Source organism: Aspergillus chevalieri, chromosome 1, assembly GCF_016861735.1.
Source record: "Aspergillus chevalieri M1 DNA, chromosome 1, nearly complete sequence".
Taxonomy (NCBI): Eukaryota; Fungi; Ascomycota; class Eurotiomycetes; order Eurotiales; family Aspergillaceae; genus Aspergillus; species Aspergillus chevalieri.
In genome coordinates, this window is record NC_057362.1 from 3,004,176 (window position 1) to 3,021,198 (window position 17,023).

The following is a 17,023-nucleotide window of genomic DNA, read 5'->3' on the forward strand; positions in this document are numbered from 1 at the left end:
TCATTTCCTACGAGGGATTCGTGAAACTCTTCAAACTCATTCTCTTAATCCATACATCAGGACACGCATGGCTGCGCTTTTAGAATGTGAGTCTGAAGAGGACTATCATAAATGGTGTGATCTGTTAATCAGTAAGTACTTTCTTACTAACTAATTCAAATGCAAATTTTGAATAGTTAATAACTAACTATTTATAGAACATGAACATCCTGCAATTCAGAACTGGGCTCGTCATAAAAAGAGTGCGGTAATTGCAGCAGGTCTCAATAAGTATTGTTCTCTTATACCACATCATATCTTTGATATGGTGCGAAAGAGTACTAATGCTGTTGAACAAACTCATAATAAATCCAATCGTCGTGGAAAGCAATTGACATTGCTTCAAGCAATTCTTGAGTATGTACCTAATAACCACTTGTAAAGCACTTACTAACCACTCATTAAATACATCTAGATCATTGAAGCTAGATATACAGGACGTGCAGCAGAATCGAAGCTATAATTCATATGGTCTTCGACACCGCTATGCAACTCAAACTTTGGAGGCTAGCTTTCTAAGACATATGGCACGATCTGGTATGTATTTATTGTTATAGCTTGAAACCCCAATTGCAAGTGCTTGAGAAGCACATATAAACTGATTAACTCTTATAGAATCAGCTCGACAAACAGAATCTAACTCACCTGAGTTGAATATACAAGATCAAGATCAAGATCATATTTTCTTTCCCTCATCTAGTAGCGGAAGACCATTGCAACGAACTCCAAGTCGAAGGGGGAGCATGAGCCGGCGAGGGAGCTCTCGAGCTAGATCAAGGTAAGATCTATCTTAAATAGTCCTTAACTATTTGACAGCTACTTATAAAGTACTTACTAACTGCTTTATCTTTCTAGCTCATCCCAAGTTAGTCTCCAACGAGTTGCTACAGCTAATTCACATGAGCAATATCAAAATACAGAGCTACAGAACCTGGAGGAGGAATTGAAGATAAACAATCTAAAGGCCGAATTACTTGCAAAGCAGATTGAAATCAAGAAAAGAGAACGTGAGCTACGTGAGTTAGAGTTAGAAAATGGAGGACAGCATTAATCATTAATACATATATTTATGTACTTAATAACTGTTTTTTTAAGTAGTTGTAACTGAGCTTCCAGATAATCACTATATACGGGAACCGGAGAGATATATATACTATAAGTACGCTTTCCCTACACATACACATACACATACGTAAGCCGTCAAACTGCTGAATAGCATTAATAATTGTTTTGCAAATATTTATTAACTAATTTAAATTATAATCAATGCTTAAGCAGTAATCTCAAGTCTGTTTTAAAGCACTCATATTAGCCAGCATCGTAGTTGGCAATAGGTATGGTAAAAGCTCTGAAATTTAAATAACGGTAAGAATATTACACAATGAAGTTACGTGTGGCGCTTGCGTGCACGAGCCATATTCCACACGCCTGACTGGCCTTGGCACGCTAGTGCGTGGCGTTAGCTTTTAGCGTGTCGAACCCAACTACTTTCTGTCTACAGCCTGCCTGCGGCGCGTCTTGACCTCTGGGGTTTGGTTGTTATGGCATATGCAAATGGTGCCACGGCAGAGGTAAGGCATGTGCCTAATGGAGGATTTATAGCAAAGTTGCTCGCAAAAAATTTTGTCCTGAGTATTAGTCAGGCGAGCGTCAGTGCCCATCTTATAGGGAAGTTGGAACCTAAGGAGCACCCAGAAGATAAAGAGCCTCTTGGAGTTGATGATGCAAAAGCTCTTTTAGACCATGGCCACTCATTCAGCATTCGAGATGTCTTCCTAGGTTGGCCCATTAATGGCGATCTGAGTGATGAACCACCTCAGGATTTGGTCAATGGCCACAGGAATAAACAGTTGGAGAGAGTGGTGCTTGATTACTTCCAAACAGAGGAGCTCAAGAAAAGGCTGAGGGATGCGATAGTGAAATATCGGCGTGACTGGGTGAGCTTGATATGTGAACCAAAGAGTTCTGAAGAGACAGACATCCGTGACATTTCTAGTGATCTTTTGGAGCTCGAAGGTCATCAGTTGCGAGCAAGAAAGCCTCAAATCTCGCGAGAACAAAGAGGTGCGGGGGGATTCCTGAGACGACACTCGACCAGCTTCCTTGAAAACATAGGAGGATGGTTATACCCTGAAACTCTGTGTTTTAGATTTCCAGAACGACGGCGAAGGAATATGATACGCCTCTGGGAGTTGATTGATATACAACTTTTGCACCTCAAGTTGCTTCTCTGCGATGGGGTTAATCTTGTTGACAACATGGATCACCACGATGCAATTGAAACTTTGGAAAAGGGAGGAGAACTGCTTGTCAAAAGCACTTCCTATTGTGAGAAGCATCCTGAGGTTGAACATAAAACAGAGGGGATGGTTATTGCAAAAACCTTGCATGAGCTATTGCGCAAACATAACATTGTTTTAGCAATGGCGCGCATGCTTTGGTTGTCTGAAACGGTTGATCAGATACTCAGTACAAGGGACACTGGCACCACTGTACTACTTGGTTGACTCTCAGCAGATGTTTTATTTCCTCCAAAATTATGATACTCGTTTCCAAATCATTTTCCTTCACAAGGCAATACCTCTAGTTTCAGTTGGTAATCATCTTCAACTCTTGGGAATTTGCTTTGCTGAACGATTTCACTTCATTAGTATAATTACAAATCTACTGATAACTATTCTTTCCACCATGCTTGTTTTCCCACTAGATTCACTACTCACCCATTTCTCACTCAACAGCTGTACTCTGTGCCTCAGTTGACACATGGTAGCTACGCTGCTCCCACTACCTAAAATAGTTAATAAAGATGATAAAATAGTCTGTACCATATTGAGAAAAGTGGAAATAAAGAAAATCTTTTATGATAACATAAATTGAACAGGCTAATTTCCGCAAGAGAGTACATTCTGACTTGTGAGTTGGAGATTCGAATTGATTGGAAACGTGAGCGAACGCGATTCGCGACTGGAAGGGTGCGAAAGTACTGATCCGTGAGTCTGAGGATATTCACGGAGTGTGTGCATTCTTTCTGTCATCTTTTCAAGTACACAATTGCTGACTTCCGTGACTGTGACAGAAAGGGTAAGAAACCGAGAAGTAAACCAGAAACCGTCCGAGAATGGAATATCTTGTGTGGCAGGTTTATCCAAATTCAATATCTCCGCGGGCATCAATGCCAGTGTATCGTGCTCTGCCTGCACATCACTCACAAACAAGAAAGAGATGGACAAATTGCTGAAGTATGCCATACAAGATCCAGCTCAAGTACAGAGCGTAACTTAAGAGCCAGAAGTGGTGCGATCGTAGCCATTCCTCAAAAGCCGAAGAGTTCGAGCTATCGTCTTTTCCGGCAGCAAACTGCCTTGGGTTTCAAGCATGAGCCTGAGTGAAGATAGCGAGTGGCTAGAGCCTCGTATCTAGTATAAAGTCTAGGGAGATACATACGAGCCTGCGAAAATCTTCTCCCTATCTGCGCTGCTCCCCTCCACGACCTGCTCTAGCTTCCCCCTTTCATCTAGCTACGTCTACTCACTTAATCTCCATCACTTAGTCACTTAGTCCCTTCCTGTCTCTTTCTGTGGGCGAATCTCGCGCTACGGCGGAGCAGTCCACCGTTAGCCAAGCCACCCTACGAACTATCGCCGTTGTTTTCCGCTCGACAACTGCTTCCTCCGGAATCTCTCTCACTCTTCCCTCCACGGACCACAGTCCTATCCTAGGCCTGGTACTTGACTTTGACCAACTTACCTTGACATACGACTTAGGCTTCACTGGGTGCGCTATCTGGCTAGTCTGGAGCTCGCTAATCAACCTAACTGGCGTAAAGGAAGGCCCTCAGTGATCATATAGAGCAGATCAACCGCCAGCTTGAGCGTAGTCCCTCCGTGCCATTAATAATCATAGTTGTTTTCAGCTAAACTAAGCTCTCGGCCGTAAGACTCCTCGATGCCAATAATATCAACTACGATCTGGGCATCTTGATCTCTAAGCTTGAGGAAGAGGCGATAGCCACAGAGGTGTTGGACAGAATGAGCGGTGGTGATCACAGTAATAACATTAACGAGCATGAGAGCGTAGATATCAATTAGGATGAGGCTCATTTCTACCATGTAATTTGAGGCACTAAGTGCCTCCAGCAATTTTTGGACCGGAAGGTGCATCCAAAGATGGAGCAGGCTGGTGTTCCATATTTTAGGTAAATAGTGAGTTCGGTGTCCTATGCGTTTGATGAGTCGCTACACTCACTCTCTCTCGCGCGCTCCCTCTGCTTTCCCCTGGAGGATATGAAAGAAGCTTTCTTACTACCTTGGTTCTCTCAAACCATCATTCGATCATAAATTCCTTCTTCAAGCCGTTTACTCTCCCACGCAACTGCCGAGCTTCGAGAACCAGCAGCTTCACGCGCCATTCGATTAGCATGCTTCACTTTTGCAAAATGAATATGGGCTTTTGAGGTTGTTGGCATTGTTTTCTCCTTTTTGTATGGAAGGCTATTAAACACTGTTATCAATTGCAATTCCTTTGATATGTATAGGGTGTTGTTACTTTCACACCCCGTTCATTTGGCGCAGGAGTCTGCCCAGCAGGTTCGGGGAAGATAGGCGCGGTTGTGATCCATGAAGTTTGCGATTACAGCTTCATTAGGAGAAATGCGGTGGGTGTAAGCATTAACATCCAACATATTGGCCTTGGCTCTCCCCTTCATTTACTTACAGCTTGTGCCAATATTTTCGCATGTTATAACAGGGACCAGACAGCTTTGCGCCAAGCGCATGGCCCTTGGAGATAACCATAACAATCCAGCGCGTAGGCCTTCCGGAACTGGCTATAGGGGTTCCATTGTGAGCGTTCACGTGAGATGCGCTGGCCCCAGTAGCTACCGTCCTGGGTGTAGCAGGCCACACCATTCTCAACCTCAATGTAGGTGATCTACGCGTCAAACATAACTTCCACACTGGGTTTGTAGCTGAGTTCAGGGTATTCACAATTGAGAGACTGGGTTATTCCCATGCTGAGGATGAGGATGTTCCTTCGGACATCTTTACTGCGATCATTGACATGGCTCATGTATTTGATCTAAGGGGGTAGGGTATTGGGTAATGATGAATAGCAGCCAAAGATTAGTTGGTTATAGAATGGGCGGGTTTGAACGGTCTTCCCATACTATGAATCTATGACAATTCGCTGTTTTGCAATATGTGCGAGCTAATCTTAACCTGAGGTTTTCGGCCGCATATCGAGGGGAGTCATTAGTTTGCCGGAGAGTAGGATACAATCATTGATGATAGAATATAGCCAGTAATTAGACTGTTTCTATCACAGTAACACTGTCCTGGATCCGCGACTAGAAACTTGACTGGAATAAATTCATTGCCTGAGGCTATTTTGTCAATAACATGTTCTATTTTGTAGGTTGATATGATCCCCATTAAAAGCCAGCCACATCAGGATTATGGACACCCTAATCAAGTGTATTCCATGCTTAACAAACCTTTCTCCAATCCGAACCAGTCGTCTGCAAGTGTACTATGGGCGGTTGGCCGGTTGAATTATTCTGTGGGTAGCGACCGAATGGAAGACACACCTTTCAACGTCGCGTAGGATGTAATAAATCAGTTACAGCTAGCCAGGATAATTCCGTGAGGGGCATGAATAGGAAATCTGGGGTTGCGCCCATGGCACTGGGCGGCCAGGTCACTTATCGGACCCCGACACCCGCAATGCTTGGGGGTCACCGGGTAGTGGGTCCCGACACTCTATGACTTTCCCTTAGGCTTCCCAGGCCCGGTATGTAGAATCTACTCTTACACACCATGACACTACGCCACTATGGTATCTGCGCAGCTTTACCGACTTGGAGATACCGGCTAGTGACGTCCGCAGTCCACTATCCCGAAGGTATTTATTTATGAATATCCATTTCATCGCCTCTCGACAGTCATGGAAGGACAATTAACCATCATTTCTCTACTCCCTTACAATGTCGAGCAATAAGATCAAAATTTCCATTGACCGTGGCGGCACATTCACTGATGTCCACGCCATTGTGCCTGGCAAGCCTGACATCGTCCTCAAACTCCTTTCCGTTGACCCTTCCAACTACCATGATGCTCCCACGGAAGGCATTCGTAGGGTCCTTGAGGCAGCGACAGGCGCGACCCTTCCCAGAGGAAAACCTCTCCGATTGGATGACATAGAATGCCTACGGATGGGTACGACAGTTGCCACCAATGCCCTTCTGGAGCGCAAAGGCACGAGGTCCGCGCTCTTGACCACCAAAGGCTTCAGGGACCTTCTTAGAATCGGCAACCAGGCCCGTCCCGATATCTTCGACCTTTCCGCGAGGCGGCCTGACGCCTTATTCGAAGAGGTGGTCGAGGTTGACGAGCGCATCATTCCCTCGCATCCCCGTTCGTCCAAAGAGGCTCTGTTGCCTTTCCGAGCGATTGAGGGTATCACTGGGGAGACGTTCCACGTGGCCCGAGAGCTAGACACCGAGAAGGTCAGAGCAGACCTGCAAATCCTGAAGAAGCAAGGCTACAGCTCAGTGGCTGTCGCTCTAATCAACTCATTTGCCTGTCCCGACCATGAGCTCAAGATCGGCGAGATCGCCAGCAAGCTAGGCTTCTCAGTTTCCCTGTCGTCCCAGCTGCAACCTATGATCAAAGTTGTCCCTCGCGGCATGTCCGCTACTGCCGACGCCTACCTCACCCCAGTCATCAGGTCTTATATTGATTCCATCTCACCAAACTTTGATGGTGGTTTGGCAGGCTCGCATGGCTGCCGGGTTGAGTTCATGCAGTCCGATGGTGGCTTGGTCGACTTTCGTCAGTTCAGCGGCTTGAAAGCCATTCTCTCCGGTCCCGCTGCCGGTGTGGTCGGATATGCCACAACGAGTTGGGATGAAGAGGCGCGAGTGCCCATTATTGGCTTTGATATGGGAGGCACATCCACTGATGTGTCGCGGTTTGACGGTCACCTCGACCATACCTTTTCCTCCAGTATTTCAGGTGTCAGCATACAAGCGCCGCAATTAGATATCAACACTGTTGCTGCAGGAGGTGGATCTATTCTGTCCTGGAAGAACGGCCTATTTATGGTGGGGCCTGAATCTGCGTCCGCCCATCCTGGTCCGGCCTGCTATAGAAAGGGAGGACCGCTGACGGTCACTGATGCCAACCTTTCCTTGGGACGTCTCCTGCCTGAGTATTTCCCAAAGATTTTTGGTCCCAATGAAGACGAGCCCTTAGACAAAGACATTACTCGGAAGCTGTTTGAGGAGCTCACCGAACAGATCAACTCGGAGCACGGCGCCGCCCAACTCACGCCTGAACAGGTCGCTCTAGGCTTTCTTAAGGTGGCTGATGAATCGATGACGAGGCCTATCCGCAACCTGACGGAAGCACGCGGTTTTGAAACTTCCTCTCATCATCTAGCATCCTTTGGTGGTGCTGGTGGCCAGCACGCCTGCAACATTGCCGCCTCGCTCAACATTTCACGCATCATTATCCACAAACACTCGTCCATCTTGTCGGCCTATGGCCTCGCTCTTGCTGAAATCGTCCATGAGGCACAAGAGCCTATGGCTGCTAACTATCTTGGTGCCGAAAAGTTGGTCACTGGCAAGGTACAGAGTCTAATTGGCCGCACCACCGAGCAGCTGCGGAACCAGGGTTTCAAGGAGAAGCAACTCAGGCACGAGATTTATCTAAATATGAGGTATGAGGGCTCGGACACGAGTCTGATGATTCTTAAGCCTGAGGATGATGATTTCTTGTCAACCTTCATCGAGCGACACCGCCGAGAGTTCAACTTTACGTTCGAGCGCTCAGTCCTCATTGATGATGTTCGAGTTCGAACTATTGCGTCTGCGAACAAGACAACCGAGAAGAGCCCCCTGCAGCAGCTTAAAGATGCGAGGTCGGAAGAAGCAGGTACACCCACACAGTACACAAACGTCTATTTCGACTCGGAAACCGGATTCAGACGCACCCCCGTCTACCGGCTTCGAGATCTCGGCTCTAATGTGAGGATGCATGGCCCAATCATTATAATTGACGAGACGCAGACTATCTTGGTCAATCCTGATGCGGTTGTTCACGTTCTTGACACATGTGTGCTCATCGACTTAGAGGAGTCTGCGCCCCGAGAAACCACGCGCTCGGCAAAGGTCGATCCTATTCGTCTGTCGATCTTCGGCCATAGATTCATGTCGGTTGCTGAGCAGATGGGCCGTACTCTGCAGAAGACTGCCGTCTCGACCAACATTAAAGAGCGACTCGACTTTTCTTGTGCCCTATTTTCACCTGATGGTGGACTTGTCGCAAACGCACCCCACGTACCTGTCCATCTAGGTTCGATGCAGTTTGCTGTTCGATACCAGCATAAGCGCTGGCAAGGGAGACTGAAGGATGGTGATGTCTTAGTGTCGAACCACCCTGTGTCTGGCGGAACGCACCTGCCCGACGTGACCGTTGTCACCCCTGTGTTCAAGCAAGGAACTAACGACATCATCTTCTACGTCGCCTCGCGTGGCCACCATGCAGATAGTAAGTAAAGTTTCGTTAACTACCCATGCCACAATTGCTGATAATTGTCGGTTACAGTCGGCGGCATCCTCCCCGGATCCATGCCTCCCAACTCCACCGAGCTCTGGCAGGAGGGTGCGGCTATTGAGTCAGAGAAGGTCGTCTCTAACGGTGTCTTCAATGAAGACCGCATGCGCGAGCTGTTCCTGGATATTCCATCCAAGTACGAAGGCTGCTCGGGTAGCCGAAACTTGAGCGACAACATTTCGGATCTCAAGGCTCAGATTGCTGCCAATGCCCGTGGTATCGCATTGATCCAGAATCTGGTCGAGGAGTACGGACTCGAAACAGTGCAGATGTATATGTACGAGATCCAGCGAACGGCTGAGTTGGCTGTGCGAAACCTTCTGAAGGACATGTACAACCGCTATGGCAGCCGCCCGCTGGAGGTCGTGGATTTCATGGATGACGGGACACCCATCAAGCTCACTATTACAATTGACAAGGAAGGCTCTGCTGTGTTTGACTTTAACGGTACGGGCCCGGAGGTCCGTGGTAACATCAACGCGCCGGAGGCTATCACCCACTCGGCGATCATATATGTCCTGCGATGTATGATCAATTCAGATGTTCCTCTGAACCAGGGATGTCTAAACCCGGTTGATATAAGAATCCCAAAGCCTAGCATTCTGAGTCCCACTGGCGCAGCTGCTGTTGTTGGCGGTAATGTAACAACCAGTCAGCGGGTCACTGATGTGGTGCTCAAGGCGCTGCACGCGTGTGCCGCCTCCCAGGGTTGCCTGAACAACCTGACATTCGGTATTGACGCCCAGGTGGATGAAACGACAGGCAATGTCATGCCAGGCTTTGGTTACTACGAGACAATCGCTGGTGGAGCTGGTGCAGGTGATAATTGGGTTGGAGAGAGTGGTGTGCATGTGCATATGACGAACACCCGCATTACTGATCCTGAGATCTTGGAGAAGCGATACCCCTGCGTGCTCCGCCGCTTCGAGCTCCGTGAGAATACGGGAGGCGCTGGGCGCAACAGGGGAGGCGATGGCGTGGCTCGAGAAATTGAGTTTCTCACTTCAGTGCAGTGCTCCATCCTGTCGGAGCGACGTGTGCACAGACCATATGGCATGGAAGGTGGCGAGCCTGGAGCAGCCGGGCTGAACCTGTGGCTTACAAAGGATAAGTACACTGGTCATGAAAGGAAAGTTAACATGAGCGGCAAAGGTAGTGTGCCTGTGAAGACTGGTGATAGGGTTGTTATCATGACTCCTGGTGGAGGCGGCTACGGCAGCAAGGAGGTTGTACAGAATGGAACCCACTGAAAGATACTATTAGGTATATTCATATAGATATGGTACAAAATCAATGATTGTTCTCAAATACCATTCATTGCCTACGAGGATTTATTGTGATGCCTGAGAAATCCCAAGTTTGTCAAAAGCAATCGTTTTGATTACATCAACTGGTCAATTGCCTGTAATTGCTGTCCTCGTAGAGTTGCCTCAACCCATTGTCTATCCATATCGATGTCGATAGAGTCCAGCACTTCTGTCCAGAGACCAGGATCCCCTTCGAAATCCAAATTAAATGCTTGAGCCTGGTCGTGGGGAAGTCCTGCGGCTATGGTACTTTCTGTAGACATACTATTATTGTTGCTCGGTGCTTGATCCCTTACTTGGCCCTGTTCATCCTTGTCCTCTAGATTGGGTGAATCTCTTGTCCTGATGGAACCCTTGATCTTGGTCAGCAGTGAACGGCACGCGTGAATATATTTGTTCCCGTTCCCTGCCATCATCTGCAGAACATTCAGTGCCATATCCATTGCGGAGGCATTTGTCGCTTTATACGGGAAGGCGATGTTAACCATTACGAGAAGCAGTGCTGCCGAGAAGGCCTGCTCCCCATCGATAAACCCGTATGTTGCTGGTGATGATCAGGGAAACGATCAATCTCTCACTTCAAGATTCTCCTGACTTACCGACAAGATTATATTTCATTGTGGTATTCAATAGCAAAGCGCTAGATCTTGCGGCAGATACGGCTGTGTCTATGACATGGACAATACCTGGCGGGAATCCGTCTTCCCATCGAGCCACATTCGGGCGCTGGGTATTTGCTGCCAACTGTCGTTGAATAGCGTACAACAGAATCGGACGAGCCGTCATGTTGATACAATGATAATAGTGCAAGTGTGTCGAAACAACCTCCCGATGTGGCGCCTGGTCCAAGTCTGAAAAATTCAACTGCACCCTCTCTGGGAGCCGCCCAAACCATTCGTCTAGCCTTTTCATTATGTCTTGAATGCAGGAATACAGGTCAAAGCCGGACTTTTGTCTCTTGCGATATACCTTCTCTCCTATTATTCCATGTATTTTGGATAATTCGGTGTAACTGGCGAGGACTGAAGCGACGTGGCCGTCCTCGCCCGGTAAAGGACTAGGCGGAAGAAGCTCAATATCCTCGTCCTGGATCGCTATTGGGTGCCCAGACGTAACGCACAGTAACCTCTCCATGCTGTAGGTAGACCACCAGACCCTTCGTCGGTGCTCCCGTCTTTCACTATCGATCTCTTGATCGGACACTTCTTGGTGCAGCCCGAGAGAAATTGCCATCCTGAGGGCAATGCCGATGTACACGTAGGCCGCGTCTCTTCGATTGATCGACTGCATGAAGTACGCAACATAGCTCAACACCTCAACAAACAGAATGGAAGGCTCCTCGAACATATTTGGTAAAAAGGTAAGGGCGTGCTTGAAGTACTTGAATCCAGGAGGTCCCTCATCACCAATCCACTGGTTAATTGAATACATTTGACCGAAGGCAAGTACGAGGAGTATTTGACAATAGATCAGACATTCATCCCTATCATTGGGGTCCGGGCTTCGAGCATACACTCGCTCAAGGCGTTGATAGAAGGCCTTTTCACTGAGAAATGAGAATATTGTACCAATGTATGCATGCTGCGCACGGTACAAACGCTTTGCAAGTTCAAATGGTGGTAGGAGCGGCACTTCAGGATTGATGGATGGTCTGAGCCAGGTAGTATCCTCGTAGTGAGGATACATGCGCCAATCCAAGTTCTCGGTCGTCGGATTCAGCCGGTTGGCGATGTATGTAGTTGATGAGTTGCCCATGAAATCTGTCCAAGTTAGCTCAGTATGTCGCATGACACTGATCGTGACGTACGGTACTGCCCAGATCTGTTGAGAACCCAGTTATCGGTGCTCGTAAATCCCAGCTCGATATCCTGACTGGATGTCTCTGCCACATCCGCAGCGCGATCGTGGTCATCTCGGGCGTTGGTAGTTCCTCGAGCTCGAGTCTGAAGTTCAATAAGGTAGCTCTCGGAAACAGTGACCCGTTTCTCAGTCTCAGAGTAGACGCAGGTATGACCGACATTTCTGCATGCTTTGCATGGGTATGGAGGCTCTCCAGTACACTTGGTCCGCCTTTTCCGGCATCTATTGCATGCTTTTGCAGATCGCTTGGGGGCATCCGGGGGCGCTTGCGGATTCTGTGAAACGATCTGAGTTGCTTGCATCTCGACAAATTAATTCAGAGTAGGCAGTGTCGTCGATGGGCAGGTCAATATCATCGGGCGGCTGCGGCAAGGCGAGTGGAAATGATAACTGCAACAATCGGTCCCATCGGACCGAACTTTTCGAAGGAATGCAGCCCCTCACGGAAAGCATCCATCTGACGGGGTAGAATGTATGTACTTCGTTACTGAATGGGGATGGTGCGATACTCGACCCCACTCGTTATCAGCCACCATCACTACAGTACGCCCTCTTATCCCATTACCATAAAACTCCGGAACGAGCCCCAGAACCCAATAACACAGGCTTCTTCACTTGTAGTCTTCGGGATATGGCATCCTATCAGCCTCTCGCCATTTCCTCATAGCAACGCTATTTCCGACTCGATGGTTGAATTTGGGGAGGCGGAAGGAGGAGCCGACACTACGCCAGACCCCATGAACGGGGGACTGGTCTTACTCAATTGGCCAAGTTTAAAATTGTAAATATGTAGTTCTGGCTAGCCTTGTATGTATCGACTTATAGAACCCTTCAGAAACTGCCATTCTCTTCAGTACCACGCCTGCCTCAAGATGCTAGTCACTATCATCTTTGTCATTGTCGGCCTCCTCGGCTTGCGACTGCTGAGATCGTACTTTTCGTTATCACACATCCCTGGACCGTTCTGGGCCAGGTTGACGAATCTTTGGCTTTTCAAGTCTCAGAACACCAGAGGCCACACTGCAAGGATTCTCGCGCTACACAAGAAACACGGAAAGCTCGTGCGATTGGGGCCCAACCATGTCAGCATCAGTGACCCGGCCGCCATTCCCATCGTCTACAGTGTCAATCCAACATGGAAGAAGGGCCCTTCCTACTATGGGGCTGTTCCTATAAGCAAGAAGCGGGCTGTGCCCAGCATCATTGCTATGAACGAGAAACAGCACACAGCGGTGCGCAAATCGGTCGGCCGCGCTTTTACTACAAACTCTTTGCTGGACTACGAAGATTCTATCGAAGCAACTGGCAAGGAGCTAATCGAAGCTCTTACCAAGAACCCGAACACCGACATCGGCCAGTGGCTTCAGTTTTTCGCCATGGACATGTTGATTCGCATTGCCTTCAGCGACACGCTCGGCTTACTGGCCAAGGGGGGCGATATCGACGGGACACTTGCTGCTGTCATGGACCGATTCGACCATTGGGGCCAATGGGGCGCAGCTCCTGAGGCCGACTTTCTCCTAAATAAGAGCTGGCTCGCAACGCTCCTACGAGGAGTCGGTGACAGTCCCCTTGCCAGGGTTGGGATAGAAAAGTTGGAAGCGAGGAGGAAGGATACTAATAAGCAACGATACAAAGACCTTTGCTCCAAGTTTCTCGAAGGCCAGGCAAAATATCCCGACCTCTTGCGACAGGATGAGCTGCTGGGTATCATCATGTCCACCATTGGTGCAGGCGCTGATACCACTGCCGGTACTCTGACATATACCCTGTATTTCCTGTCAAAGAACCCCGCTGCGAGGAGTAAGCTTCTGCAAGTTATCGAAGAGAACCTTCGTGTCGGTACACTGTCCAACATGCCTCGATGGGCAGAAGTCAACAGCATGCCTTATCTAGATGCTGTTTTGAAGGAATCAATGCGACTTCTTCCAGTCGCGTCCTGGGGCCTCGACCGAGTCGTCCCCCCGGCAGGTGCGATGATTGCGGGCAAGTTCATCCCCGGAGGCACAGTCGTTCGATGTCAAATCGATGCCATTCATCTGGACGAAGACGTCTATGGCAAGGACTCGACTTCGTTCAGACCTGAGAGGTGGCTTGAAGCAAATGAAGATCAGCGCCGGCGAATGGATCGTTCGTTCCTGACATTCAGTGCCGGCAAGAGAGTGTGCACGGGCGTCCATATCGCGTGGTTGGAGATGAAGAAGACGCTCCCACTGTTGTTGATGAATTTCGATGTGAGTTAATTCTACCCTAATATATTTTTGGGGAAAAGAAGACCAAAGTTAACTTATGCATCTGCATAGTTCGATCTCCTCGATCCTAACCAGGATGTGAGAGATGGTATCAGAGTCAGCGCAGTCAAATATCCGCCCCCGATTCCGATGAAGATCACAAGGAGAGATCCAGTTCCCTCCTAAAGAAAGTCATGCGTGCTGTAAGGCTTGAGGCTCATGGCACAATGTCTCCTGCGTTAAAACTGGAATATGCAGCTATGTAGTTATTATGCGCTGCCAATAGCACTTTTGGGGTTTCACGAAGGCAGTCAATTTTTTCTTGCAGCCAAGTGAATTATATTCTGCATTATGATCTTAATTAGTGCATGTATTTTGTTGGATATTGAAGGGAAGTACAGCAATTACTGTCCAATACACTCGCGCGAAGACCGAGGCAACTGTTTAATTCGCAGTTAGCTAGTCGGTAAACCCCAGATTCCCCTCATTACTCGGTTCCACCGTTCCGTCGCCCCTAAACCAATAACGATCAATTATTAGGTCGCCTCTGCTCATCTCTACAATGGTTGTCTAATCATATCGTTTTGCGCCGTGGTTCTCCACATCCAGCTCGGAAGGGCTTGAAAGGATCTTTGCTACTAACAAATTGTTGCATATGCGGTGTATGTACACATCGTTGTAGCAATCCATTTACCGACTAGCGCGCCCTTGTCCCTCCTTAATGCTGCAATGGAACATTTTCTGTTCTTACCTAGTTACTAGCCACAGTATCTGTGTAGAAGCCAGCTGTGTAGCGACGTGCTTTCCGCCCCCAGATAATCATGGGGACCGTCAGCAGCAGGATTGCAAAGCATAAACACCCCGCAGTGAGAAACATGTTCTGCACTCCCATGCCATGAAGCCACGGGCTGACGGCAAATGCGGCGGCCGTGGCGATCCCATTACGAACGCAGGTGACGACCACCACAGCTTCGGCAACGAGCTAATTCCACGGTTAGTCAAATTCGTCACCGTCTGAGACCGAATGGGGAAGTACTTCGCGATAGCTATCTTCAACGTATGGAAAGATGATCGACATTACTGATCCCACACCAAAACCCGCGAGGCCCGATCCAACCACTGGGACGATCCACGGCATGCCCTAAAGAGGATGATGCATGAGCCAACGTGCCTCATGCTGGAAGCAAGAAATCTTACCTGATCAATACTGATACCATATAGGAACAGGCCCAGTGGGGTGATGAACAACGGCGCAAGGAGCATGTGCAGGCGAAGTTCTGGATCATATTTGCCCGCTCGCCGCTGGGCCATCCAGATCACATAGTAGTCATTCAGTGGACCCCCATAGATTGAGCCGACGAGAGCCCCTACAAACGGAGATATATTCACGTTACCCACGCCAACTGACGAGAAATTATAGGGTGGAGCAGAAAACAAGAGAGGCTGGGTTGTCGCCAGCACCGCCACCCAGCAAAGGACGAAGGAGTATTGGATAGCCACAAATGCGACGGCGGGAATGCGGAAAAAAAGGATAAATGGCCGTTGTAGGTATCGCAAATAAGTTCGAATGCTCCAGTCCGGCGGGGGGCCCAGCGAAGTCACCCGCTGAAAATAGGTCTTACGCTGGAGAGAGACCTCTTCTGCCATACCAGCCGTCGGGGGCTCGGACAGGGGAGGACCCCTGGCCTCATGGTTCTTGGAGTCATCTGGAACGTCCAGCTTATTGTGCTCAACAGCTGACCTCTCAGGCGTTTCTTCCCCGACGAAGCAGTTGCCCGCCGAGTGGGCATATCGGGTCTCCTCAAAAAGAAATATGATGCTCACGAAAACTAATCCATTGAGAATGGCACACCACCACCAGACCCAGCGCCAGCCCTGGCTTTGAATAACGTATCCAGTCGGAATCAAACTGAGGTATACCTAAACACGTTAGATATCAGTCCAAAAACAAGCCCATCCCAGTAGGGCTCAAGTTCCTTACTCCAACCACCACTGTGAAAGAATAGATTCCAGCCATCGTCGCGCGCTGATGGATAAAGAAGAGGTCGACTATCTGTGAGGGTTTGACCTTGGAATTAGTCTATTATATGCATAGATTGGAAGAAAGGAGCATACGGTCATCTGCACAATGGTATCGTTGATTGATCCAGCCAATCCCGCTAGAACCTGCAGAACCATATATTGGGTCTTAGTCTTGAAGACGGCTTGGCCCACATTAACTAACACCATCATGAACGACGCGAACAAGTAAACCGGTTTCCTCCCAACTGAAATGGCGATGGGAATGAAGAAAATACATCCCACGGCCAGTCCCGCAAAGCTCACCGCATAGCTGGTCGTGAGCTCATTGTCGGAGAATCCGAATTCTTTCGTCAGGGAAGGCCATGTTACCGTGCTTACATCTAGGCTGCCTTTCGGTTAGCATTCAGTCATCCGGTGGAAGGGAGCTTTTCATAGCATACGTCGCATAAACCATGAGAGTAAACATGTTGGCGATGACAAATATGAGCGCCTTTTGATGTACGGGCCATTTCTGTGGACACGGATTTAGCACCAGCATGAGGAAAGGGAGAATGGCACTGGGCTCACCAAAGGCTCGTTGGGGTCATTCGAAGGCTGTGGTATTAGTGCAATTCGTCCATCTGCATCTGCTTGCATTCCATTCAGATCGTTGAGTCCTTCAATCCTGTCAGTGGCAATCGGGTCGCAGTAGGTGTGAGCAGATCGGATGTTACCATTTTCTAAGAACACGGTACCAGGAGGCTCAGATGACCCTTCCATCCCGAAGTAAAGCTAGAATCAGAGTTCTGTTCTCGCTTGCCCTGGCTACTTTCCTCAGGTGTATTAGATAAAAGAGAACAATCAAGTCGACAGAAAATCTGGTTACTGAAGAGTTCAATGGAGATAGAAAGCATGCACTGTTATTAGGGTACTCAGCAAATAATGACGAGAATTCTATTACAATGCATCC

At 48.4% G+C, this 17,023-nt stretch overlaps 3 protein-coding genes across 3 annotated transcripts; 2 read left to right on the forward strand and 1 right to left on the reverse strand.

The window, feature by feature from the left end:
* Window positions 1–6,019: 6,019 nt before the first annotated feature.
* On the forward strand, window positions 6,020–9,904 carry ACHE_11015S (uncharacterized protein; the record flags this gene model as incomplete). The annotated part of the gene is made up of 2 exons (XM_043275355.1): window positions 6,020–8,588; window positions 8,646–9,904. 2 exons carry the CDS (start codon window positions 6,020–6,022, stop codon window positions 9,902–9,904), a joined length of 3,828 nt encoding a protein of 1,275 aa, XP_043132135.1.
* A 2,789-nt stretch (window positions 9,905–12,693) lies between these two features.
* On the forward strand, window positions 12,694–14,238 carry ACHE_11016S (cytochrome P450; the record flags this gene model as incomplete). Its single annotated transcript, XM_043275366.1, has 2 exons — window positions 12,694–14,055; window positions 14,125–14,238. The coding sequence occupies 2 exons, from the start codon at window positions 12,694–12,696 to the stop codon at window positions 14,236–14,238; spliced, it is 1,476 nt and encodes a 491-aa protein (XP_043132136.1).
* A 565-nt stretch (window positions 14,239–14,803) lies between these two features.
* On the reverse strand, window positions 14,804–16,833 carry ACHE_11017A (uncharacterized protein; the record flags this gene model as incomplete). Its single annotated transcript, XM_043275377.1, has 6 exons — window positions 14,804–15,034; window positions 15,089–15,193; window positions 15,250–15,972; window positions 16,168–16,459; window positions 16,515–16,585; window positions 16,642–16,833. 6 exons carry the CDS (start codon window positions 16,831–16,833, stop codon window positions 14,804–14,806), a joined length of 1,614 nt encoding a protein of 537 aa, XP_043132137.1.
* Window positions 16,834–17,023: the final 190 nt, after the last annotated feature.